General features: G+C 46.0%; 1 protein-coding gene across 1 annotated transcript in view; it reads right to left on the bottom strand.

The window, feature by feature from the left end:
- LOC139461212 (centrosomal protein of 152 kDa-like) overlaps nucleotides 1–26,201 on the bottom strand; it is a 50,062-nt gene that overhangs the window by 18,273 nt on the left and 5,588 nt on the right. Inside the window, exons 3-17 of the mRNA XM_071242813.1 lie at nucleotides 17,064–17,173; nucleotides 15,535–16,535; nucleotides 14,681–14,836; nucleotides 13,782–13,921; nucleotides 11,550–11,750; nucleotides 11,076–11,223; nucleotides 10,715–10,806; nucleotides 6,973–7,136; nucleotides 6,646–6,838; nucleotides 5,381–5,506; nucleotides 4,236–4,366; nucleotides 3,299–3,427; nucleotides 1,696–1,831; nucleotides 1,163–1,312; nucleotides 89–230 (exon numbers count right to left, since the gene is read on the bottom strand). Coding sequence (XP_071098914.1) covers nucleotides 89–230; nucleotides 1,163–1,312; nucleotides 1,696–1,831; nucleotides 3,299–3,427; nucleotides 4,236–4,366; nucleotides 5,381–5,506; nucleotides 6,646–6,838; nucleotides 6,973–7,136; nucleotides 10,715–10,806; nucleotides 11,076–11,223; nucleotides 11,550–11,750; nucleotides 13,782–13,921; nucleotides 14,681–14,836; nucleotides 15,535–16,535; nucleotides 17,064–17,173 — 3,019 coding nt within the window. The remainder of the gene's footprint in view (nucleotides 1–88; nucleotides 231–1,162; nucleotides 1,313–1,695; nucleotides 1,832–3,298; nucleotides 3,428–4,235; nucleotides 4,367–5,380; nucleotides 5,507–6,645; nucleotides 6,839–6,972; nucleotides 7,137–10,714; nucleotides 10,807–11,075; nucleotides 11,224–11,549; nucleotides 11,751–13,781; nucleotides 13,922–14,680; nucleotides 14,837–15,534; nucleotides 16,536–17,063; nucleotides 17,174–26,201) is intronic.

Below are 26,201 nucleotides of genomic sequence, written 5' to 3' on the forward strand. Positions count from 1 at the left end.
TATTTACAGACCGACGTCATAAAGCTGGAATATTGCTGAGTGCAGCGTTACAAAACAAACAGATAAACAGAACATTTGGTGAGCTCACCTTGGTGAATCTTCTCCTGAAGCATGTCTTCCATTGCTGCCTCATGCTTGAGGGCCATCTCCTTCTCCACTGCCTGCCTCACTTCCTGCCGCACATGCTCAGTGTCCTGCTCCCCCAGCCAATCAACGCGAGCCTTCGCAAGCTGTCAAAACAAGGTCACAAATATTCTGCGTTTGAAACCATGAAAAGCAATGGGTTCTTCTGATGAACCAAATAATAAATAATTATACATCAAAGTGAAATATTTAGGTGTGTCCCTACAGTGAAATACTATACCCGCAATCAATGGACACCAGGGGGGCTCATTCATTTCGAACACTGTGGATAAACAAATTTCAAATATAGAAATTTGTTTATCACAAACAACCGTTGACAACACAGGGGAGTTGTTTGTTGTTTGATGCCATACTCAGCTATATTCCAGCTATATGATGGAGGCCTGTAAATAATGGAGTCTTGACCAGACAATCCAGTGATTGACATCATGAGCATCGATCCACGCAAGGTTGGTTGGTTGGTTTGTTGTTTAATGCCATACTCAGCAATATTCCAGCTATATGATGGAGGCCTTTAAATAATGGAGTCTGGACCAGACAATCTGGTGATTGTTATCAGTAATCCATCCGTGAAGACCCGGGTCAGAATCGGTCTTCAGCAACCCATGCTTGGTGTAAAAGGCGACTATGCTTGTTGTAAGAGGCGACTACTAGGATCGGGTGGTCAGGCTCGTTGACTTGGTTGATGCATGTCATCCCAATTGCATAGACTGATGCTTGTGATGTCCATCACTGGATTGTGTGGTCAAGACTTGATTATTTACAGACCGCCGTCATATAGCTGGAATTTTGCAGAGTGAGGCGTTAAACAACAAACAAACAAACAGACAAACAAACAAACAAAGTAGCAATCCATGTCATAGTGGTATAGTGACATGCAATAAACAAAATAACTGCACCTGGCCGCCGATCCATGAAGTGGTTTAGCAAGACCCAGCTTACTCACTCTGATTCCCATGGGAGAAGTGGAGTCTGCTTCTGAAGTCCAAAATTCCTTATGCATGAGATCCACACCTACCTCGGCTTCTAGCCTCTGTTTGATCTCTTCCTCTTGGGTGACCTTGACCTCGTCCATGATCTTAGCGCGGAGCTCGCCACGGTTGATGTCCAGTTGTTCTGTCTGTCTCTCCATCTCATCCTGCTTCTCCCTTTCCAGCTCATCCCGCAACTACAACACAACGAGCAACTACATCACAAGGGGCAACTACAATGCAAGGGGCAACATCATAGACCGAGGCACCTGGAATGCAGAAATTTCCTAACGGCCGCTAGCAATGTTGTAAATTATGAGCACACTCATCCTGACGTGCTGTATCATGTCAATCCGACAATACCCTGAAGCATCCGGAATGTCATGATTTCTGTATCAATTTCAGTAGCACTGATAATTATAACTGCAGAATATTGTTGTTTGCCATCCATAATGGCAAAGTTCAAGAAACCCCATTTCTGGCTGGTATAATAGCTGTCCTTTTAGGTTCTCTAGATTGAAATACTACGGCAGCAATGTTTAAGGACTGTGGATCTTCTTAATTTTGAAAACTGACTCACAATCTTCATTTCTTCCTCTCTCTTGTCCTGAAACTGCCTGGTGAGAACGTCCTCCAACTCCGTCCTCTCCTCGCTGGTCCTCACATACAGGTCCTTCACCTTGTCCAATTCCTGCTGGGTCGCAATCAGGTCTGACCTGCACACAAGACAACATCATCTCTAGAACCTGCACACAATTCAACATCATCTCTAGGACCTACACACAGCACAACATCATCTCTAGGACCTGTACACAGCACAACATCATCTCTAGGACCTGTACACAGCACAACATCATCTCTAGGACCTGCACACAACACAACATCATCTCTAGGACCTGCACACAACACAACATCATCTCTAGGACCTGCACACAAGACAACATCATCTCTAGAACCAGCACACAACACAACATCATCTCTAGGAACTGCACACAACACAACATCATCTCTAGGACCTGCACACAACACAACATCATCTCTAGAACCTGCACACAACACAACACCATCTCTAGGACCTGCACACAACACAACATCATCTCTAGGACCTGTACACAACACAACATCATCTCTAGGACCTGCCCACAACACAACATCATCTCTAGAACCTGCACACAACACAACACCATCTCTAGGACCTGCACACAACACAACACCATCTCTAGGACCTGCACACAACACAGACATCATCTCTAGGACCTGCATACAACACAGACATCATCTCTAGGACCTGCACACAACACAACACCATCTCTAGGACCTGCACACAACACAACATCATCTCTAGGACCTTCACAGAACACAACATCAACTCTAGGACCTGCACACAACACAACATCATCTCTAGGATCTGCACGCAACACAACATCATCTCTAGGATCTGCACGCAGCACAACATCTCTAGGACCTACACACAACATCATCTCTAGGACCTGCACACAACAGAACATCATCTCTAGAACCTGCACACAACACAACATCATCTCTAGAACCTGCACACAACACAACACCATCTCTAGGACCTGCACACAACACAACATCATCTCTAGGACCTTCATAGAACACAACATCAACTCTAGGACCTGCACACAACACAACATCATCTCTAGGACCTGCACACAACACAACATCATCTCTAGGACCTGCACACAACATCATCTCTAGGACCTGCACACAGCACAACATCATCTCTAAGACCTGCACACAGCACAACATCATCTCCAGGACCTGCACACAACACAACATCATCTCCAGGACCTGCACACAACACAACATCATCTCTAGGACCTGCACACAACACAACACCATCTCTAGAACCTGCACGCAACACATCTCTAGGACCTGCACACAACACAACATCATCTCCAGGACCTGCACACAACACAACACCATCTCTAGAACCTGCACGCAACACATCTCTAGGACCTGCACACAACACAACATCATCTCTAGGACCTGCACACAGCACAACATCATCTCCTGGAACTGTATATCACTAGGAAGTATTCAAAATATTATATAGATATCAGTGACAGCCTTTCTATCCCCAGGCACTGCTGAGTGATCATAAACGTATACCTTAATACAAATATGTTAGCTCTGGACAGATGATTTTACCACCTTACCTGATCTTCGCTATTTCCGTCTCATATTTGGTGACAATCTGCGCTCTCTCAATGCTGAACTTGGTCTCCAACTCCTGTCTCAACATGTCCCGGGCGTCCTCGTGTACCTGCTCACACGTCCGCTGACACCTGCAACAACACATGAGTGAGTGAGTGGTTGGGTGAGTGAGTGAGTGGTTGGGTGAGTGAGTGAGTGAGTGAGTGAATGGATGGGTGAGTGGATGGGTTTGTGAGTGAGTGAGTGAGTGAGTGGGTGGGTGGGTGGGTGGGTTTGTGAGTGAGTGAGTGAGTGAGTGATGTAAGGAGAGTGTGTTTGTTTGTTTGTTGTTTTTAGGCCGCAATATTCCGGCTATGTAAGGAGTAAGTGAGGCTATGAGTTGGGTGGTGAGTGAGTTGTTTTACATTGTGCCCGAAACCACTAATATCTGCAACCACATGAAGTGAGTGATTAGTTTGTTTGTTTGTTGTTTAACGCCGCACTCAGCAATATTCAAGCTATATGACGGCGGTCTGTAAAATAATCAAGTCTGGACCAGACAATCCAGTGATTGACATCATGAGCATCTAACCACGCAAGTGGGATACGATGACATGCAACAACCAAGTCAGCGAGTCTGACCAACCGATCCCGTTAGTCGCCTTTTACGACAAGCATAGTCGCCTTTTCGGCAAGTATGGGTTGCTGAAGACCTATTCTACCCCGGAATGAAGTGAGTGAGTGAGCTACTGAGGTGAGGTGAGGTGAGGTGAGGTGAGGTGAGGTGAGCTGAGGTGAGGTGAGGTGAGGTGAGGTGAAATGGGGTTTAACGTCGTTTAACACATTGTATCCATGTCAGGAATCGAACCTGGGTTGTCAGCGTGACTAGCGAACGCTTTAACCACTACCCGACATCATCTGCTTGAAAGCAGTCAAGATGTTGATTCCACTGTGTCCCACCTCTCCAAGGCATCTCGCTTGTCATGGTCGTAGTCCCGGACCATCCGAGATATCTGATTGGTCAGCTCCTGGTTGATCTCCGTCAATCTCTCATCATTAGCGCCCACTTCCTCCAGCCTCTTTTTCAACTCCTGAAACACAAGTTATCTCCCTTGAACAATAAGCAAGTGGACATTTTGGGGTCGTATAAATTAGGACCCATTCAAGAAAATTTCTTTTCACAATATTTGTAATCTGCAATTTAGCTTAACACATATACATCACAGACACAAACGATGAAGCATGAAAGATGTGTTTCGAATTACATTCAAAAGAAAATTATAGTGAATGTTCACATTTTAGCAACAGATTTGATATAGATATTGCCTGAAGAACTAAAAACTGACTTTTGAGATAAGACTTCTGTAATGTTAATTTGAAGTGATACTTGTTTGTTATTTGATTGTTTGCTTGGTGTTTAATGCCGCACTCAGCAATATTCCAGCTATATGATGGCTGCCTGTAAATAATCAAGTCTGGACCAGACATTCTAGTGATTGACATCATGAGCATCAATTAACAAAGTTGGGATACAAAATGACATGCATCATCAACCAAGTCAGTGAGCCTGACCACCTGATCCCGATAGTCACCTCTTACAACAAGCAAAGTCGCTTATTACGGCAAGCATGGATTGTTGAAGGCCTATTCTACCCCGGATTTTCACGAGTTTGAAGTCACTTCAGGTATTTCATCACATGATGTTAGTTTTGGACACATTTAAAATTGAAAGTGACATGTGGCAGATCAAAATAATCTTGCAAGACTGACAACACAGACCTAGCACACAGGCAAAAAGATTCGTCCAATGGGTGGTCACTATTTTGGCCAGGTGGAGTACATTGCCCAGCTACATCTATGGGGAACAACAAGAGACACTCCCCTATGCTTGTCGTAGGAGGCGACTAACGGGATCGGGTGGTCAGGCTCACTGACTTGGCTGATGCATGTCATCGTATCCCAATTGGATCCATGCTCATGGTGTCAATCACTGGATTGTGTGGTCCAGACTCAATTATTTACAGACCAACATCATATAGCTGGAATATTGCTGAGTGCGGCGTTAAACAACAAACAAACAAACAGTTCTTCCACAGACGACATACCTCGTTATCCTCCAATATGGCTGTCTTCTCCCGGGCCAGATTCTCAATATCTTTACGCAGCCTCGCTTCCACGGCGCTCATCTTCTGGCCTGGCTGCAGCAGCTCCTCAAAGTCTTGCAGCTTCATCTGTCACCAACAACAGCAACTGGTCATGAGTGAGTGAGTGAGTGAGTTGGGTTTAAAGCCGCTTTTAACAGTATTCCAGTTATATTGCGGTGTGTCAGCTTAATGTGGGAGGAAAGCCCCAAGTGATGCAGGTCACAGACGTTTACCACTTCGGTGAAACCCATTAGCACGGGTATGGTGGTGACAAACTTAGAAACATAATCGGGGCGAACCGGGTTTTTGAACCCACAAGACAAGCTGTCTGACATGCCCTTAGACGAGTGGGTCACCCGTGCCCCCGCAACTGGTCATGAACCTATCGCCAGTTCAACACCCCAACAACAACAACGACTCATTGTGTCTATCCATGGTAACCCATACACACATATAAGTACATTCATTAATCTTATCTGTCATGTTTTCTACTAGCTGAATCAAGGTTCAAACAAACAGGGTCTTCAGGGCCTTTTCAAGGCTTCCAGCTGTCTTTCTCAAGGCTTTTCTAGTTGGGTTATTAGCCTTATGTCTGCCAATAATGTTTTCAATCCAGCAAACTAAATATTAGTCATAAGACCTAAAAAGCAGTATGAACATCACAAAGTTTCAAATAAACAAAAATAAAAAATTAAATCTGTCATTTATTGTAATACTTATCTCACAAGGATATTTCATTTTGTACAAAAGTGAAGGGTTTTCAAACTATTTTGGTGATTTTCAAAGCTTTTCATGGTTGAAACTAAAAATCAAGGCTTTTCAAGAGGGACCTTTACATTCATGGCCTTTTCAAGCATGTATGAATCTTGTGAATATTAAAATCTATGATGGGCAATTAAACGGTATAGAAAATATGTTAAATAGGTTATTGGCAGTCACTGTAGTATGTGTAGGCAATCAATAGATCAATGTTTTCATATGCATGATGTTGGGGTAAAAAGGCATGTTAATTTTGAGGTATTGAATTGATTTAGATACCTAATTTTAATCTTATATTGACCAATCAGAATCAAAGCCAGTGTGTTGGTAGAATAACTGGTAGGTTGATAAGTATAACATTGAACTAGCAGACAAGCAAAGTGGTGTTTGAGGAATTCAAATCAAATTTGCTTTGGACTGCAAAAGAGCGTGTTAAAATGTTCTTTACTCAGTGACTCTTTCCTTACCTTCTGTTCTCCTGTGAGTTTTTCCAGTTGAGAGTTATCTTCCCTGAGAGCCTTGACCTCCTTCTTGTACTCCCTCAGTTCCTCCTGCATCTTGCTCACCTGTGACCTCTTCTGTCTGTTGCTGGTCAAGCATCTCTCCAGCTCCACCTTCAGGCTTGTGATCAGCTCGCTGGAAGACTGGCTCCCGTCAAACCTGCAACAAGTGTAGTTCCAGGTGACTATAATATGTTACCCTTTTTGACAGGACTTTCCTTATTTCCTTTTTTTTAAGTGTGTGTAAGTTTTGAAAATGCAACTGTTTCCCCATTTCACGCTCATTTGACCTACTTTGCTTGTGACCTTGGGGTGCTGAAGTCAAGGGTTTTCCGAATGCCAAGGTCGGTCATGGAGTCGTCACCGAGGCCACTGCGTGTCTGGGTGCTGGAGTAGATGCCGAGGGTGGAGGCTGACTCGAACATGGACAGCTGTTCCTTCAACTCCTTCACCTCACTCTGCAGGGTAACATAGAAGCAGTCAGTCAGAGGGGGTGTGGCAGGGCAACATAGAGGCAGTCAGAGGGTGTGTGGCAGGGCAACATAGAGGCAGTCACTGAGTCAGAGGGTGTGTGGCAGGGCAACATAGAGGCAGTCAGAGAGGGTGTGGCAGGGCAACATAGAGGCAGTCAGAGGGGGTGTGGCAGGGCAACATAGAGGCAGTCAGAGGGGGTGTGGCAGGGCAACATAGAGGCAGTCAGAGGGGGTGTGGCAGGGCAACATAGAGGCAGTCAGAGGGGGTGTGGCAGGGCAACATAGAGGCAGTCAGAGGGGGTGTGGCAGGGCAACATAGAGGCAGTCAGAGGGGGTGTGGCAGGGTAACATAGAGGCAGTCAGAGGGTGTGTGGCAGGGCAGCATAGAGGCAGTCAGAGGGTGTGTGGCAGGGCAACACAGAGGCAGTCAGTCAGAGTCTGTGTGGCAGGGCAACATAGAGGCAGTCAGAAGGGGTGTGGCAGGGCAACATAGAGGCAGTCAGAGGGTTTGTGGCAGGGCAACATAGAGACAGTCAGAGGGTGTGTGTCAGGGCAACATAGAGGCAGTGAGTCAGAGGGGTGTGTGTCAGGGCAACATAGAGGCAGTCAGAGGGGGTGTGGCAGGGCAACATAGAGGCAGTCAGAGAGAGGGTGTGTGGCAGGGCAACATAGAGGCAGTCAGAGGGGGTGTGGCAGGGCAACATAGAGGCAGTCAGAGGGTTTGTGGCAGGGCAACATAGAGACAGTCAGAGGGTGTGTGTCAGGGCAACATAGAGGCAGTGAGTCAGAGGGGTGTGTGTCAGGGCAACATAGAGGCAGTCAGAGAGAGGGTGTGTGGCAGGGCAACATAGAGGCAGTCAGAGGGGGTGTGGCAGGGCAACATAGAGGCAGTCAGAGGGGGTGTGGCAGGGCAACATAGAGGCAGTCAGAGGGTGTGTGGCAGGGCAGCATAGAGGCAATCAGAGGGGGCGTGGCAGGGCAACATAGAGGCAGTCACAGGGGATGTGGCAGGGCAACATAGAGGCAGTCAGAGGGTGTGTGGCAGGGCAGCATAGAGGCAGTCAGAGGGGGCGTGGCAGGGCAACATAGAGGCAGTCACAGGGGATGTGGCAGGGCAGCATAGAGGCAGTCAGAGGGTGTGTGGCAGGGCAGCATAGAGGCAGTCAGAGGGGGCGTGGCAGGGCAACATAGTGGCAGTCACAGGGGATGTGGCAGGGCAACATAGAGGCATTCAGAGGGTGTGTGGCAGGGCAGCATAGAGGCAGTCAGAGGGGGCGTGGCAGGGCAACATAGAGGCAGTCAGAAGGGTTGTGGCAGGGCAACATAGAGGCAGTCAGAGGGGTGTGGCAGGGCAACATAGAGGCAATCAGAGGGGGTGTGGCAGGGCAACATAGAGGCAGTCAGAGAGGGCGTGGCAGGGCAACATAGAGGCAGTCAGAGGGGTGTGTGACAGGGCAACATAGAGGCAGTCAGAGGGTGTGTGGCAGGGCAACATAGAGGCAATCAGAGGGGGTGTGTCAGGGCAGCATAGAGGCAATCAGAGGGGGTGTGTCAGGGCAACATAGAGGCAATCAGAGGGGTGTGTGACAGGGCAACATAGAGGCAATCAGAGGGGGTGTGTCAGGGCAACATAGAGGCAATCAGAGGGGTGTGTGGCAGGGCAACATAGAGGCAGTCAGAGGGGTGTGTGGCAGGGCAACATAGAGGCAGTCAGAGGGGTGTGTGACAGGGCAACATAGAGGCAGTCAGAGGGGGTGTGGCAGGGCAACATAGAGGCAGTCAGAGGGGGGGTGGCAGGGCAACATAGAGGCAGTCAGAGGGGGTGTGGCAGGGCAACATAGAGGCAGTCAGAGGGGTGTGTGGCAGGGCAACATAGAGGCAGTCAGAGGGGTGTGTGGCAGGGCAACATAGAGGCAGTCAGAGGGGGGGTGGCAGGGCAACATACAGGCAGTCACAGGGGGTGTGGCAGGGCAACATACAGGCAGTCAGAGAGAGGGGGTGGATGGTGGTGGCAGTGGGTGTGGGAGTCCGGTAGCATGATGGTGGTCGGGGATGGTGGGTGCGTTTAGACAGTCAGTGGGAGGTGGTGGTCAGGGATTCGTGGTAGACAGGTGTGCAGTGGTGACCAGAGGGTGATGGAGGCCAGAGTGGGAGGACGGTGTGCTGTGGTGGGTAGAGGGTGATGGAGGCCAGAGTTGGAGGACGGTGTGCTGTGGTGGGTAGAGGGTGATGGAGGCCAGAGTGGGAGGACGGTGTGCAGTGGTGACCAGAGGGTGATGGAGGCCAGAGTGGGAGGACGGTGTGCTGTGGTGGGTAGAGGGTGATGGAGGCCAGAGTTGGAGGACGGTGTGCTGTGGTGGGTAGAGGGTGATGGAGGCCAGAGTGGGAGGACGGTGTGCTGTGGTGGGTAGGGGTGATGGAGGCCAGAGTGGGAGGACGGTGTGCTGTGGTGGGTAGAGGGTGATGGAGGCCTGAGTGGTGACAGTGTGCTGTGGTGGGTAGAGGGTGATGGAGGCCTGAGTGGGAGGACGGTGTGCTGTGGTGGGTAGAGGGTGATGGAGGCCTGAGTGGGAGGACGGTATGCTGTGGTGGGTAGAGGGTGATGGAGGCCTGAGTGGGAGGACGGTGTGCTGTGGTGGGTAGAGGTTGATGGAGGCCAGAGTAGGAGGACGGTGTGCTGTGGTGGGTAGAGGGTGATGGAGGCCTGAGTGGGAGGACGGTGTGCTGTGGTGGGTAGAGTGTGATGGAGGCCAGAGTGGGAGGACGGTGTGCTGTGGTGACCAGAGGGTGATAGAGGCCTGAGTGGGAGGACGGTGTGCTGTGATGGGTACAGGGTGATGGAGGCCAGAGTAGGAGGCCGGTGTGCTGTGGTGGGTAGAGGGTGATGGAGGCCAGAGTGGGAGGACGGTGTGCTGTGGTGGGTAGAGGGTGATGGAGGCCAGAGTGGGAGGACGGCGTGCTGTGGTGGGTAGAGGGTGATGGAGGCCAGAGTGGGAGGACGGTGTGCTGTGGTGGGTAGAGGGTGATGGAGGCCTGAGTGGGAGGCCGGTGTGCTGTGGTGGGTAGATGGTGGAGGCCAGAGTGGGAGGACGGTGTGCTGTGGTGACCAGAGGGTGATGGAGGCCAGAGTGGGAGGACGGCGTGCTGTTGTGGGTAGAGGGTGATGGAGGCCAGAGTGGGAGGACGGTGTGCTGTGGTGGGTAGAGGGTGATGGAGGCCTGAGTGGGAGGACGGTGTGCTGTGGTGGGTAGAGGGTGATGGAGGCCAGAGTGGGAGGACGGCGTGCTGTGGTGGGTAGAGGGTGATGGAGGCCAGAGTGGGAGGCCTGAGTGGGAGGCCGGTGTGCAGTGGTGGGTAGAGGGTGATGGAGGACGGAGTGCTGTGGTGGGTAGAGGTTGATTGAGGCCAGAGTGGGAGGACGGTGTGCTGTGGTGGGTAGAGGGTGATGGAGGCCAGAGTAGAAGGACGGTGTGCTGTGGTGGGTAGAGGGAGTGGAGGCCTGAGGTGATGGAGGGAGGATGGTCAACCTTGCTGGGAGTACAAGGGGGGAAAGATGCTTGTACCTGAAGTGTGTCACACATTTCTGATGACATCTTCTTCGACGCCGTCATCTGCTTCAGTGATATCTTCAACTCACTCACCTCCTGAGATGAGGCTGTTAAACAAAAAACATCTAATGAGCAGACCTCTTCATTGTTGTCAGCACATACAGAACCACGACAAAGTCTGCAGTTACATTCCCCTAAGAGTGAGTGAGTGAGTTTGGTTTTAAGCCGCTTTTAGCAATATTCCAGCAATATCATGGCGGGGGACACCAGAAATGCGACGTTAAACTACAAACCAACCAACCAACCCACTTTCCAAGGGCACTTAAGTGTTGAACTGAGAAAGATCCTGGAACACTGTTGTGTGATGTGGACCCACCTGTTTCCAGCAAAGACTGGCATCGTTTCTGACTCTCCTCCAGGCTCTGAGTCAACCGGTTGATTGTCTCCGCTCGGGATATCTGAGACTTCTCACTGACTTGGGTCAGTTGATTCACTTGTTGACGCAGACAGGAGATGTCGGTGTTCTGAAAACGCGATATAATATATTCTTATAAATAAATACATGATTGACACAGCTATTCATTTTGATTTTGAACTGTGGAAAAGTTGGAATTAACCTCTGAAACATAAACTAAAAATGTGTGGCCATAATTTAGAGTGAGTGAGTGTTGTTTTACGCCGCTTTTAGTAATATTCCAGCAATATCACGGGGGGGGGGGGGGGGACACCAGAAATGGGCTTCACACATTGTACCCATGTCAGGAATCGAACCCGGGTCTTCATCATGATGAGCAAATGCTTTAACCACTCGGCTACCCGACCGCCCCCCCTAATTTAGAACATAACATACCTTTTGGTTAATGGTCTCATTGGCGATGTCCAGTTTTTCCTTGAGGTCAAGGACTTCCTTGTCAAACTTCTGCTGCATGCTGCTGACGACCGCCTCGTGCTGGTTGCGGGCCCGAGCCAGACTGTCTGACTGCTGCAGGTTCGACAGCTCGTGGGTCAGGTTCTCAATGGTCGTCTCGGACGTCTGCAGTTTCTTCACATACTGAAAACATGGACAATCCTTGAGTGAGAGTGCAGTATTTACAAGGGCTTTTGCCCAGCAACAAATGGGTACCCGGTAGGATGAGTGAGTAAGTGAGTGAGTGAGTATGATTTTACGCTGCTTTTAGCAATATTCCAGCAATATCATGGCGGGGGACACCAGATATGGGCTTCACACATTGTACCCATGTTGGGAATCGAACCCGGGTCTTCGGCGTGAGTAGCGAACGCTTTAACCACTAGGCTACCCGACCGCCCCCCGGTAGGATAAGCTTGTAATGTGGATGTGAACCTTCTGATGCCTGGAATGAAGTTGGAGATATATATTCCCTGGGGAGCTGAGAATGTTTGTTTGATGTTTAACGCTGTAGCAATATTCCAGCTATATGACGGCGGTCTGTAAATAATCGAGTGTGGACCAGACAATCCAGTGATTGATATCATGGGGTGCGTGTGTGTGTGCGTGACATCTCACCTAGTCCTTGATTGTGTTGAGGCTCTCCACTTGTGCCTCCACATTTGTGTGTGTGTGTGACATCTCACCTTGTCACTGATTGTGTTGAGGCTCTCCACTTGTGCCTCCACATTTGTGTGTGTGTGTGTGTGTGTGTGTGTGACATCTCACCTTGTCACTGATTGTGTTGAGGCTCTCCACTTGTGCCTCCACATTTGTGTGTGTGTGTGTGTGTGACATCTCACCTTGTCCCTGATTGTGTTGAGGCTCTCCACTTGTGCCTCCACGTGTGTGTGTGTGTGACATCTCACCTTGTCCCTGATTGTGTTGAGGCTCTCCACTTGTGCCTCCACGTGTGTGTGTGTGTGACATCTTACCTTGTCCCTGATTGTGTTGAGGCTCTCCACTTCTGCCTCCACGTGTGTGTGTGTGTGTGTGTGACATCTCACCTCGTCTCTGATTGTGTTGAGGCTCTCCACTTGTGCCTCCTTTGCCTGTAGGAGTGTGTCTAGGTTTACGTACGTGTGCGTGAAATCTCACCTTGTCCCTGATTGTGTTAAGGCTCTCCACTTGTGCCTCCACGTTTGTGTGTGTGTGTGTGTGTGTGTGAGTGACATCTCACCTAGTCCCTGATTGTGTTGAGGCTCTCCACTTGTGCCTCCACGTGTGTGTGTGTGTGTGACATCTCACCTTGTCCCTGAGTGTGTTAAGGCTCTCCACTTGTGCCTCCACGTTTGTGTGTGTGTGTGAGTGACATCTCACCTTGTCCCTGATTGTGTTGAGGCTCTCCACTTGTGCCTCCACGTGTGTGTGTGTGTGTGACATCTCACCTTGTCCCTGATTGTGTTAAGGCTCTCCACTTGTGCCTCCACGTTTGTGTGTGTGTGTGTGACATCTCACCTTGTCCCTGATTGTGTTAAGGCTCTCCACCTGTGCCTCCACGTTTGTGTGTGTGTGTGTGTGTGACATCTCACCTTGTCCCTGATTGTGTTAAGGCTCTCCACTTGTGCCTCCACGTGTGTGTGTGTGACATCTCACCTTGTCCCTGATTGTGTTAAGGCTCTCCACTTGTGCCTCCACGTTTGTGTGTGTGTGTGTGTGTGTGTGCGTGTGTGTGATATCTCATCTTGTCCCTGATTGTGTTGAGGCTCTCCACTTGTGCCTCCACGTGTGTGTGTGTGTGTGACATCTCACCTTGTCCCTGATTGTGTTAAGGCTCTCCACTTGTGCCTCCACGTTTGTGTGTGTGTGTGTGACATCTCACCTTGTCCCTGATTGTGTTAAGGCTCTCCACCTGTGCCTCCACGTTTGTGTGTGTGTGTGTGTGTGACATCTCACCTTGTCCCTGATTGTGTTAAGGCTCTCCACTTGTGCCTCCACGTGTGTGTGTGTGACATCTCACCTTGTCCCTGATTGTGTTAAGGCTCTCCACTTGTGCCTCCACGTTTGTGTGTGTGTGTGCGTGTGTGTGCGTGTGTGTGATATCTCATCTTGTCCCTGATTGTGTTGAGGCTCTCCACTTGTGCCTCCACAAGTGTGTGTGTGTGGGCGTGTGCGTGTGTGTGTGTGACATCTCACCTCGTCTCTGATTGTGTTGAGGCTCTCCACCTGTGCCTCCACAGCCTGTAGTTTCCCCAGCAGCTGGGCGTTGTCATCCTTCGTCTCCTGCAGCAGCTCCTGACACTGGCGGTAGCTGGATGCCACACCCTCTTTCTCACCTGAGGAATCAGCGGGGTAAGCATCTTTATTGCATACTCTCAAAAACTGTCTGTATAATCCATCAATGTATTGACGCACACTTTTCTCAGTATTTACAGTGATATTGAAAGTCCATGTAAACATGTAATTACAATGGTATAAATGGAATGACATTGGTCAACATCGTGTTTGATGATGCGGTTCTTAAGCAGTGAAGCTTGGAATACAATCAGAAACCTACTTTGTGCCAGAGACAGCTGGTGTTTGAGGATGCGGTTCTAAAGCAGTGAAGCTAGGAATACAATCAGAAACTACCTTGTGCCAGAGTGAGTGAGTGAGTCTGATTTTACGCCGCTTTTAGCAATATTCCAGCAATATCACGGCGAGGGTCACCAGAAATGGGCTTCACACATTGTACCCATGTCGGTCTCCGGCGTGACGAGCAAACGCTTTCACCACTAGGCTACCCGACCGCCCCACTTGTGCCAGAGACAGGTGGTGTTTGATGATGCGGTTCTAAAGCAGTGAAGCTTGGAATACAATCAGAAACCCACCTTGTGCCAGAGACAACTGGTGTTTGATGATGCGGTTCTAAAGCAGTGAAGCTTGGAATTCAATCAAAAACCCACCTTGTGCCAGAGACAACTGGTGTTTGAGGATGCGGTTCTAAAGCAGTGAAGCTTGAAATACAATCAGAAACCCACCTTGTGCCAGAGACAACTGGTGTTTGAGGATGCGGTTCTAAAGCAGTGAAGCTTGGAATATAATCAGAAACCCACCTTGTGCCAGAGACAGCTGGTGTTTGAGGATGCGGTTCTCCCTCCCCGACTCCTGCTTGAGGGTGTCAAGGTCCCTGCGGAGGTCCTCCAGCTGGCGACCTCGAGCCTTGTACAGGATCTGCAGCTGCCCTGCCTGTCTCTCATCCTCTCCACCGTCTGTCGAGAGATACGGGAGTAACTAGATGTGTCTTTACACGGTGACAAGATGGGGGTGATTGTTGTTTATTTTCATGCTGCTTGGAACAGTATATAACTAAAATCAGATGTTTTACTCTTATCTGGTCAAGATCTGAGCACACCTCCATAAAAGGTCATAACATTGGTTGGTTGGTTGGTTGGTTTGTTGTTTAACGCCGCACTCTGCAATATTCCAACCATATGACGGCGGTCTGTATAAATAATTGAGTCTGGACCAGACAATCCAGTGACTGATATCATGAGCATCGATCCGAGCTATTGGGATCGATGACATGCATCAACCAAGTCAGCAAGCCTGACCATCCGATCCCATTAGTTGCCTTTTACGACAAGCTTAGTCACCTTTTACGGCAAGCAGGGGTTACTGAAGACCTATTCTATCCCAGATTCTTATCTGCAAATCAGCATTAAGGCATCTGAATTCTCGGTATGAATTAGCGAAGCATTCGTATCAGCATATCTGGGTGCTGTTGTAGTTTTTTATGCACAGGATTCTCATCATTATTATCTCTGTGAACAAATACCAGGTTAAAGAGTGTCTGACTGAAATAATCATACACCCGGGCATTTCACTGAGGAAATACGGTACTTATATTTCTTGTGTGATGCTATTCATATGACATGAATGATGCACAAAGTCTTGACACAAAACATACCTTGTTGTAGGAAATCTATTTGATTCCCTGCACCCTCCTGATTGGTTGATTCAGGTTCTGGCAGCATCTGATTGGTTGAAGAAATTGGTTGCTCAGACTGGGGAGCTTTGTATTGAACCTTGTAGGATTCAGGGTAATCCTGTTTCCGTGGTGACGGGGGCCCTTGAAGAGGGGCCCCTAAATCTTGTCGATGGGTCATGTGTCTTACCATACCCTCATTAATATTTGTAGGGAGAGAGCTATGGTAGGTTTGGTTGTAATTAAGTTCCATTGGCTGTGATTCTGTTTTCAACGAAAACTGACCCGACTGAGGTCCAAAGCCGTAGGCTTTGTCAGGAAGGGTTTGTCCATTTGCAAAGTTAATCTGAATCTCACTATCAAGATGTCGGTGAGTATTAGCGAAAGTACTGGCCCCGGTTCGAAATTGTTCGTGAGAGTTGTCTCCCCCTGGAATGTCATCTTCCCTGTAGAGGTCTCTGAAATGCTGGTTATAATTCTGACTCCAGAGCTGTTTTTGGGCTTCTGCTCTCAAATGTTCATTTCCTCCTTCTGTTTCGCCTCGTTCAACTCCAACAATTATACGATTCTCCATCGAATCCATCCTCTCAGCCTCATTATCAAAGCAAGGCTGATGATAATGAAACCCTGGCATGTGCTCATGCATCTGAGCATGCTCTGTGACCTCAATATGACCTCTGCTAGGGTCAAGGTTTTCCACACTGCCACCCCACTGCAGGTAACCTTGACCTTTGTAATCAGTCACACCTTCCGTGTTGGTGTTGTAGTCATTAGTTCGGTACTCCTGTACAGGACCTTGGGAAGACAGGTTGTATGTGCCTCCGAAATTTGGTGCTTCTCCATGTGGCTGGCTGTAGCCTACGTCATGTGACACGGTCTCAGCTCTGCCATTGGCTAGAGGTACCGGGTACCCCCACTCCTGACTGCTAGCCTTGGCTGTTGGGATTCTACCACTGGCCCTCTTTCTCCTTGGGGTTCTTCCACTGAGGAACCAAGGGTCATGATATAAAAAAGGGCATCTTACACATTCAGTCAAAATGGCCGCATACAAATGAAAACGGGACTAAAATAAGGGATGTAACTCTGCACAGTTCTAAAGTAAGGGATGTAACTAGATCTTGTGCCTTGACAAGCTACCTGACAATATACTTAGTTTAGGAGCTTTATGTGAAGTATGGTGAATAAAACTGATGGATCAGCAATGTCAATAACTTGAGAAAATAGAGACACAAGGCTCTGTAGCTCACCTGACTTATTTTGGTACAAGTAAATGGCTGTTTTGGCAGCCATATTGGTTATCAGATTTGAACCTCTTAAACGAACTTGAACCTCTTACAATGTATTTTAACAGCTTGGTTAAATTGCCAACATGGCCAAGGCAAGAACAATTACAAATTCAAAATATTGACACAAACAGACCACCATTGTCTACACGTAACAAACTTTATTTCTTTTCTAAAGAAAATTGCAAGTAAAGTGGACAGAAAATTTCAGGTTTCAGTGCAGCTCACCTTTCTGACAGGTCCTGGCATCCGCTGACGTTGACAGAGTCATCCGACGTCACAGATAAGATGTCGTCGTCCAGGAGGTCATCAAATGCATTTGTCAGTAATTGCCGTAGCTGAAACATGGAAGACACAAGATACAGGTACGTCCTGTAACAAACATTTGGTTTTGTTTGTTGTTTAACGCCGCACTCAGCAATATTCCAGCAAATGTAAATAATCGGGTCTGGACCAGACAATCCAGTGATTGACATCATCAGCATCGATCCACGCAATTGGGATATGATGACATGCATCTACCAACTCAGCGAGCCTGACAACGTGATCCCATTAGTCACCTTTTACGGGAAGCATGGGTTGCTGAAAGCCTATTCTACCCCGGATCTTGATGGGTCCCTGTAACAAACAGATGCTGTGGGGTGAATTAAAGCTAAAACAGGTAAACACAAGAGATGTATCATTCGTGCATTATTCACTACAGCAGAGTTTATGTAAAGGTCAGTTAGTGAGAGAGTGAGTTTTATTTTACACCACTTTTAGCAATATTCCAGCAATATCACGGCGGGGGACACCAGAAATGGGCTCCACACACTGTACCCATGTCGGGAATCGAACCCGGCGTGACGAGCGAACGCTTTAACCACTAGGCTACCCAACCACCCCTCACTGCAGTCGAGTTTATGTAAAGGTGATCATGGTGATGATTGCAATCGATCAATAAATAATGATGCAGAAAGAGAGTCGGTTACTTAAGCTCAAAAGGCTACACTGGGTAATTATGCAGTGTTGCTATGATGTTTATCTAAAAACAAATTTCATGCATATTTGTATGCAAACAACTCAAAATGAATTGGGTTGTGGTGATTTATTATTCATATTTTACTAAAAAATATACGCAGCTTATATGTAATCTGGAGCTATGCTGAAATATAAAACTTGGTGGGAGACGTCCATGGGACATCCACTAGCTCAACAGCTAGCCACTTGATTTGATTCAAGACTCACATCTGAAAATCACCAGACACCCATTGGACACTGATACAACTAAACAACTACATACACGGTATGACCTGACACCCACACAGCGGTACACCACATCGGAAACCTATCGGACACCCACCTGTAGCAGAGCTCTCTCCATGTCCCTCAGTTCCTCCATGGTGGCCTAGTGTAGTCTTTACTTAGACAATTCAACAACTAGACAGCACACTAGACAAAATCATCTCCCGATCTTGAGAAATATGTTGACCAGAGGACACTCAATGTAGTTGTTTACATGTCATTGATACATAAACTCACCTAAAATTCACCTAATTTCTGAACTACAGGAAAGACGTGAAGCTGTAAAATTATCCACCAATACCCATCAGGCTCATTCACCCCGAAAATGTTAAATAACTGAAATATCATTTCTTGCAGCAATGTATAAATACTATTTATGGAAAAAATACCAAAAAAATACCATTACTTGAAAAAAAAGAAGTATTTTTTTTAAATTGTCTAGCATGGTGTAAAATATCATTTCTTCAAAAAATGTCTGACCTATTCCAAAAATGACAAAGATACCACTTGAAATATGTCAAATAAAAACAAAATTCTCAACAAACTCAAAATCTGATAAATCATAATGTAAAAACATGATGACATCATCAGATATAACAGGATAACAATTTAAAGGTCTCTCAGTAAATCATCCATGCTTATGGGACAGAACTAAAGATTAAAAACTATAACCTGGCAACCATGGCAACAGGATATCCCTTGAAAAAATATATATGTCAATCACAAACAGCCAAAGCAACTCAACTATTTTCTGAATCCTCAACATGCTCAAAGAAAAAGAAAATACCATGATTCAATAACTTCCATACAATCTTCTCACACATCAAATACCATAAAATACAATCTAAGCAGCCTCCTGCCTTGCGCTTGGAAAGAAGAAAATTCAAACATTCCACAAAATCACACAATCTTGGATAGCTCAGACACCTGTTTCTACACAAAAATGACAAACCAACTGGCTACAAAATCCCTCTCCATCTGCATGTCGGCCAACAGCTTGCTATACCAAGAGCCAGGGCACAGCGAACCCCAATAATATCTGGTCAGATAACCCCCTCAGAAGGAAGATGCTGGTTAACTGTAGTTATCGGTTATCTCCCTGAAGCTCACAAACTCCCCTGGTGTTTACGTCTTCAAAGTATGAATGGGGCAACAGGACAGCAGCTGAATCATATCTACAAGTTATCACCAGAACGCTCATTGCCTGGATACAGATATTCCACACAGAGATATTCCCAAACAGGCTGTCAGGTAAATCTTTGGTCTTGGTAGGGGATAGATGCTTATAACAATTACTTTCAGATTGATCTAGAAGCTGGTTTTGTTTGTTTGTTGTTGAACGCCGCCCTCAGCAATACTACAGCTTTATGACGAGGTCTGTAAATAATGGCATGCAGACAATCGAGTGATTGACATCATGTGCATCGATCCATGCAATTGGGATATGATGACATGCACGGAACAAGTCAGCGAGCCCGACCACCCGATCCCGTTAGTCGCCTTTATGACAAGCATAGCTGCCTTTTACAGCAAGCATGGGTTGCTGGGGACCTATTCTACCCCGGATCTTCACAGGAGAACAAGTATGAAAACTAGTGACTGAAGCATTATACTGGTCACGTTGATGGGGAGGTGAACATTGTATATTAGTGTTTTAAGCGTCACCTTATAATAAACTGATTGGACTTACAGATAAAGATATACGTTTTCAAGACAAATCAGCCATAGTGAACCAGTGTATAACAACTCATATCAGCAGAGGGTGAGAAGAAAATTATTAAGGAGTATTGTTTTTAAGAGGCCTAAAACCTCAAGGAGCCAAATTGTTTTCTAGGAGCCTAAAACACTTCAAGGAGCCGAACTATTTTCAAGGAGCCTTTTAAATGAAGAAGCCAAAGTGTTTTCTTTGATCCGAAAACATGAAGGAGCCAAATTATTTTCAAGGCACCGAAAACACTTCAACATGTTCAAGGAGCCGAACTATTTTCAAGGAGCCTTTTAATGAAGAAGCCAAAGTGTTTTCTTGGATCCGAAAACATGAAGGGGCCAAATTATTTTCAAGACGCCGAAAACATTTCAAGGAGCCGAACTATTTTCAAGGAGCCTTTTAAATGAAGAAGCCAAAGTGTTTTATTGGATCTGAAAACATGAAGGAGCCAAATTAATTTCTTGGAGCCTAAAATATCAAGAAGCAAAGTTGTTTTCCAGGAGCCTATCACATTAAATAGCCAAATTATTTTCTTGGAGTCTAACACATCAAGGTGCCAGATTGTTTTCTAGATGGTCTAGGAGCCTTTTACATGAAGAAGCCAAAGTGTTTTCTTGGAGCCCAAAACATCAAGGAGCCAAATTATTTTCAAGAGGTCAATGTTGTGAGCCAACGTTGGTAAGGAGACAAGTTCTTAACAGCCTCTTGGGTTTTTATCAGTCACTATTTGTCATTATTAGGAGCTGCCTAGTTACTCTCAGGGCATAGCCATTACTGAACATGATGAATGATGCCATGTTCCTTCACAGAAATATTTGTCACAAATATAAACATGGTCAATTTGTTATGAAACTTTTAACAGCTCTCTCTTTTCATTATCAACAACAAACTGGTCGCAATGTCATGTATATATACTCACAACAAATTGCGAGCCAAGAGAAAATTCAAAAGTGTCAACTGTTTTACAAAAAGAAAAATTAAGCTAAACTCCCTGTCAAATCAGCAACCAAGAGTTTTACCTGCATAATCCTATTGTCCAACTAAGTCATAAACTACAAGTGATGAACAATAACTTATCAAACCTGTCACTGCCTCCACAATAAATTCTGAAATCTCCTCAATATGTGAACTACAAATTATTCTTTCTTATCGAACCTCCCGAATGTCATGCCAATAATCTCTCGGACACACACTGAACACGGGGAGTGGACACATTTGATACCATCCTCACATTGACCCAGTGGCCCAGTAGTCAACCAGATGGACAGTCTACAGTCTGACCACCACACACTGACCACGGGAGTGGACACATCGCCTATCACCCTCACAGTGGCCCAGTAGTCAACCAGATGGACAGTCTACAGTCTGACCACCACACACTGACCATGGGAGTGGACACATCTCCTATCACCCTCACAGTGGCCCAGTGACCATCCAGTCTACAGTCTGACCACCATGTTTTTCCAGACACAAGCTGTCAATGTCCTGCCTTCTTACTGTGAACAAACTGTCAGTTAAACATGTCCAATGCAAATAAAATAGTCTTGGTTTAATTCTGCTAATTGGTACACTATTCAGAGTGATGTTTGTACAGGCTCAATCTGACAGGGCGTCTCAGTGTGTCTATCCTTGCTACAGTGAAACCCTGTTCGTGAGAACACCCTGCAATCAGGACTAATACTTTTAGAATAGCTTCTGTACATTAATGAACAAAACAACATATCCTGATTTCTCAATCCAGAATTTTTACTACAATATCTGAAAAACTATCAGACCTACTCCAGTCAAAGTTGGTATGAGATTATTAAACAGTCATACATAACTGGATATTACATTTAACGACAATCGGTGCATGAACAAAAAATCTGTCTATTTGGCTATCACTATATTTCAACAACAACCAGACCTGTTCGTCACGGGTGGAACGAGCATTCATTGTAACAGCCATCTGCATAATGCTACCCCTGCGTCACAGGGCCATATGACACAGTTGAACCAATAATCTCAACTCGAAAGGTTGCACGGGAATCACGCACGCACGCACGAAAATGGTGTTAGCATTGGGCGTCTCAACGTGCATGATTCCCGTTGCTAAATAGTCAGATTTTTTTAATTCATGCACCGATTGTCTTTAAATGTAATATACAGTTATGTATAACTGTTTAATAATCTCATAGGAACTTTGACTGGAGCAGGTCCAATAGTTTTTCAGATATTGTAGTAAATGTCTGTACCTTGAATTACCTTCCAGACTATACATCTCGAAACCACTTTCACAAATGTCCATGAAACATGTCAAACTCAGAACCTCCACAAATAAAAGTCATTTACGACACCATGGACACTGACGTTTGAACAAAGATGACAAGCAGCATGTAGATTCCTTCAAACGAAAATTTCACAAACATTCTATGATGATCCGGAATTTCCTGTAGACATGACAGATAGAACTACAAACATGAGGCCTGACCAGAAGCATCCCTTGCCTGACACCCGGCTGCACAAACGAGGCGCTTCAGCCAGCAGCAGTGAGGTCACAACTCTCCCAGTTACATAATCCCTGTCTGAACGTGCTTTTCTTCACAAAGGCTGTCATGATACTTTCTCGGCAGGGATCAATCCGCTTATGTAGAAAACTGGCATGATTCTACAGGAAATCAATGCTGGTCTCAATGTCACAAATTGAGTGAATTTGGTTTTGCACTGCTTTGAGTAATATTCCAGCGACAACATGGAGGGGGAGGAGGGGGGGGAAGAGGGACATCGACTTCACACATGTGGGGAATCAAACAAGGGTCTACGATGAGACAAACAAATACTTTAACCAATGGGCTAACCCACCGACCCAACAATGTCACAATTTGAGTGACTTTGGTTTTGCACTGCTTTCAGTAATATTATAGCAACAGAGAGACAGAGAGAGAGAGAGAGAGTGGGGGGAACCAATGGGCTAACCCACCGTCCCAACAAAATGAGGTTTTCTCTGGTGATTGTGTGGTAGAATAGGTCACAGTAACTCATAATCACAGTCACAGTCAGTCAGTAGGTCACAGTCACAGTACTACTTGGCTATAGCCAATTAACAAAAGCTGATTATAACCTGCACCAGTGCAGTCTTGTCTATGGGATCCTAACACTGCACCAAGATATCGCATCCTGACACTGGACCAAGATATCGCACCCTGACATTGCACCAAGATATCCCATCCTGACATTGGACCAAGATATCGCATCCTCACACTGCACCAAGATATCGCATCCTGACATTGCAACAAGATATCGCATCCTCACACTGCACCAAGATATCCCATCCAGACACTTCACCAAGATATCCCATCCTGGCATTGTACCAAGATATCCCATCCTGACACTGTACGAAGATATCCCATCCTGACATGGCACCAAGATATCCCATCCTTACATTGCACCAAGATATCCCATCCTAACATTGTACCAAGATATCGCACCCAATATAGCAATTTTGATATGAAAATACACAACTTAAACATGTTGAACATAACAAAGCACACTGATATTGGGACTGGCTAAAGGGATCAATAATTGGAATTATAATTGATGGGAAGAAATATTAACGATAATCAATATGAAATTGTTGTCATCAATAATAATTTACATAAACTATTATAATTAAATAAAGTTTAGATTTACTGAAACAGGCTTGCTTCATGTCAATTGTCGAAGACGGAAAGCAACTGTTTTGCTATATCTCAAATGTCCACAAAGTAATCCATGCTCACCAGTAGCGGAAAATATTTTGAGTCGATTTTCTTGCATATTTGCCTAAAGTTACTTCTCCGAAATGTATCGATAATTGATCGGTATTTAGTAAGTCATTACCAATCTCTATGATCAATATCGACAGCCAGCCTATGTGAAACCCTTCTTTTTTCATTTCTACCATTACAATGGTAACTTAAGATAAGAAAAGGGCGGTCGGGTAGCCAAGTGGTTAAAGCATTCGCTCATCATGGCAACCACCCGGGTTCGATTCCCGACATGGGTACAATGTGTGAAGCCCATTTCTGGTGTCCCCTGCCGTGATATTGCTGGAATATTGCTAAAAGGGGCGTAAAACTATATTCATTCATTCACTCACTCACTAAAATAAGAAAAATAATGTTAACCATGTGAAGCATGTTAGGAAACAATCTAATTACAATAATTAAGAACTAACTAAGAAAGTAAACACACCAAGGAAAATACCCACCCGGGGACCTTCATTGTTCCATGATCCCATCCAAACAGAAAAGCTGATAACCAAACAGTGTTTGAAGCCCACGATCCCGGTGTATCTGTCTTAACAACCTAAATCTGTCACTTCACCCCGCAACAGCCATTTGAACGTGCACACGTTTAATAAATTAGTAATCGTAAATGCTGATATCTACCCCATCTTGTTACCTCAATCCCGGCAACAGTGAAGTTGTGTTTTACTGTAATCAATCATCATGACAGTGATGGTACTGGGTATATTTAAATCAACATGTTTATTTTAAACAAGGGGATAAGGCAAGGAGACTATCTCTCCCAAGGTTTATCTTTGCAAAAGAACCACATAAGTCTCTGTGTAGTTTGTGGGAATAGAAACATAAATAGAGAATCTCGCCCGAGTGTCTTTTGATATCAGATACGAGTTGATAAAAGTGGGAAAACTCTGAGGCTTGCTTTTATAAACAAGTGTTGATATATTTCGTATCAAAAGACACTCAGGTGAGATTTTATTTATCATCCAACATCATTCTTTCAACTTTTTCAGTTTGCAGACAGTAATTAGCAGTGTCTTAAGCGTAAAAAGTACTGCTTACAGCTTCAGTAGCAGAGCCATTAGTGATGTCATTTGATTGTGTCATCATGGTAACCAATGACGTCACAATTGTCTGCAAAGCATTGTTATGCAATTTCATTGCAGCAATATCTACAGTGTAGATATAGCTTGATCTCACCCAAGCAATATCTCCTGTGGGAGCCAGTTTTGGACAATAAAGATGTTTATGTGTGCCTTTTGGAAAGTTAGTGCGCCAACCATTACCAGATTATAGGGCTTGATTTAAGGAACTTGATTTAACATGCATTAGGTGCATGTTGACATGAAAACCTAGTTGCACCAGACAAAAACAGGTTGCACCCTGGTCCCATAAATAATCAATGTTGAAACATAGACATGATAGATGCATAAAATAGTCAAAAATAAAGAAAATCTCAAATCGATGCTCATGATATCAATCACTGGATTGTCAGGTCCAGATTATATACAGACTGCCTTCATACAGCTGAGTGCGATGTTAAACAACAAGCAAATGTTTTTACTGATAAAAAGAAATTACTTACATTGGTCACAGAGCATACCAGTACTTATTCCTCAAATGCTCCAACTATATTTGCAAGTCACCTTGATGTAGGAGGAATATTGCTGACTGTGGCATGAAACAACATTCACACACTCGTTCACTGTAATTCACCATACAGCCAATAACAGTATCTTAGCTTACTCTGTTCTCAATCAGCAAAACCACTCAGCAATAACCCCTGCAGTGCTGAGAGTGTGCCCCCTCAACTAGTGACAGCCATCCAGCCTAGCACCACAGATCCCCCTCAGTTGCCCGGACGCATCACAAGTCCCCACCCCTCCTCCGACCCCCTAGAGTACTGAGAGTCTCCCCCCAACCACCTGGAGTACCGAGAGTCTCCCCCCAACCACCTGGAGTACCGAGAGTCTCCCCCCAACCCTCCGACCCCCTGGAATACCGAGAGTCTCCCCCCAACCACCCGACCCCCTGGAATACCGAGAGTCTCCCCCCAACCACCCGACCCCCTGGAGTACCGAGAGTCTCCCCTCAACTCGAGGCACCTCTCCAGTCTAGCACAGGGGATCCCCCTCCCCACACACACAAGTTGCCTGGGCCTAATCACTAATCTCCTCACCCCACCCCCAGCCTGCGTCCCAAGACAGCAACCAACAACAGCCTGTAGTATTTGTATACCTGGGGCTTACAGACTCCCTCAACTGTGGGTTCAAGAGGCTAGGCCTGATTTCATCTCAGTTAATCGTAAACATTATATCAGATTTTTTTAAAGCGATTGGAACATTAGTTACCATGGTTACCCCAAGTGCTGTCTGATATGGTACAAAGTGAATGAGTGAGTGAGTGAGTATGGCCTTACGCCTCTTTTAGCAATATTCCAGCTATATCACGGCGGGGAACACCAGATTTTGGTTTGGTTTGTTGTTTTTTACGCCGCACTCAGCAATATTCCAGCTATATGACGACGGTCTATAAATAATTCAGTCTGGACCAGACAATCCAGTGATTTACATCATGAGCATCGATCCACGCAATTGGGATCGATGACAT

This window comes from Haliotis cracherodii, unplaced genomic scaffold (genome assembly GCF_022045235.1).
Source record: "Haliotis cracherodii isolate W230 unplaced genomic scaffold, xgHalCrac1.p SCAF_14, whole genome shotgun sequence".
NCBI classification, from domain to species: domain Eukaryota; kingdom Metazoa; phylum Mollusca; class Gastropoda; order Lepetellida; family Haliotidae; genus Haliotis; species Haliotis cracherodii.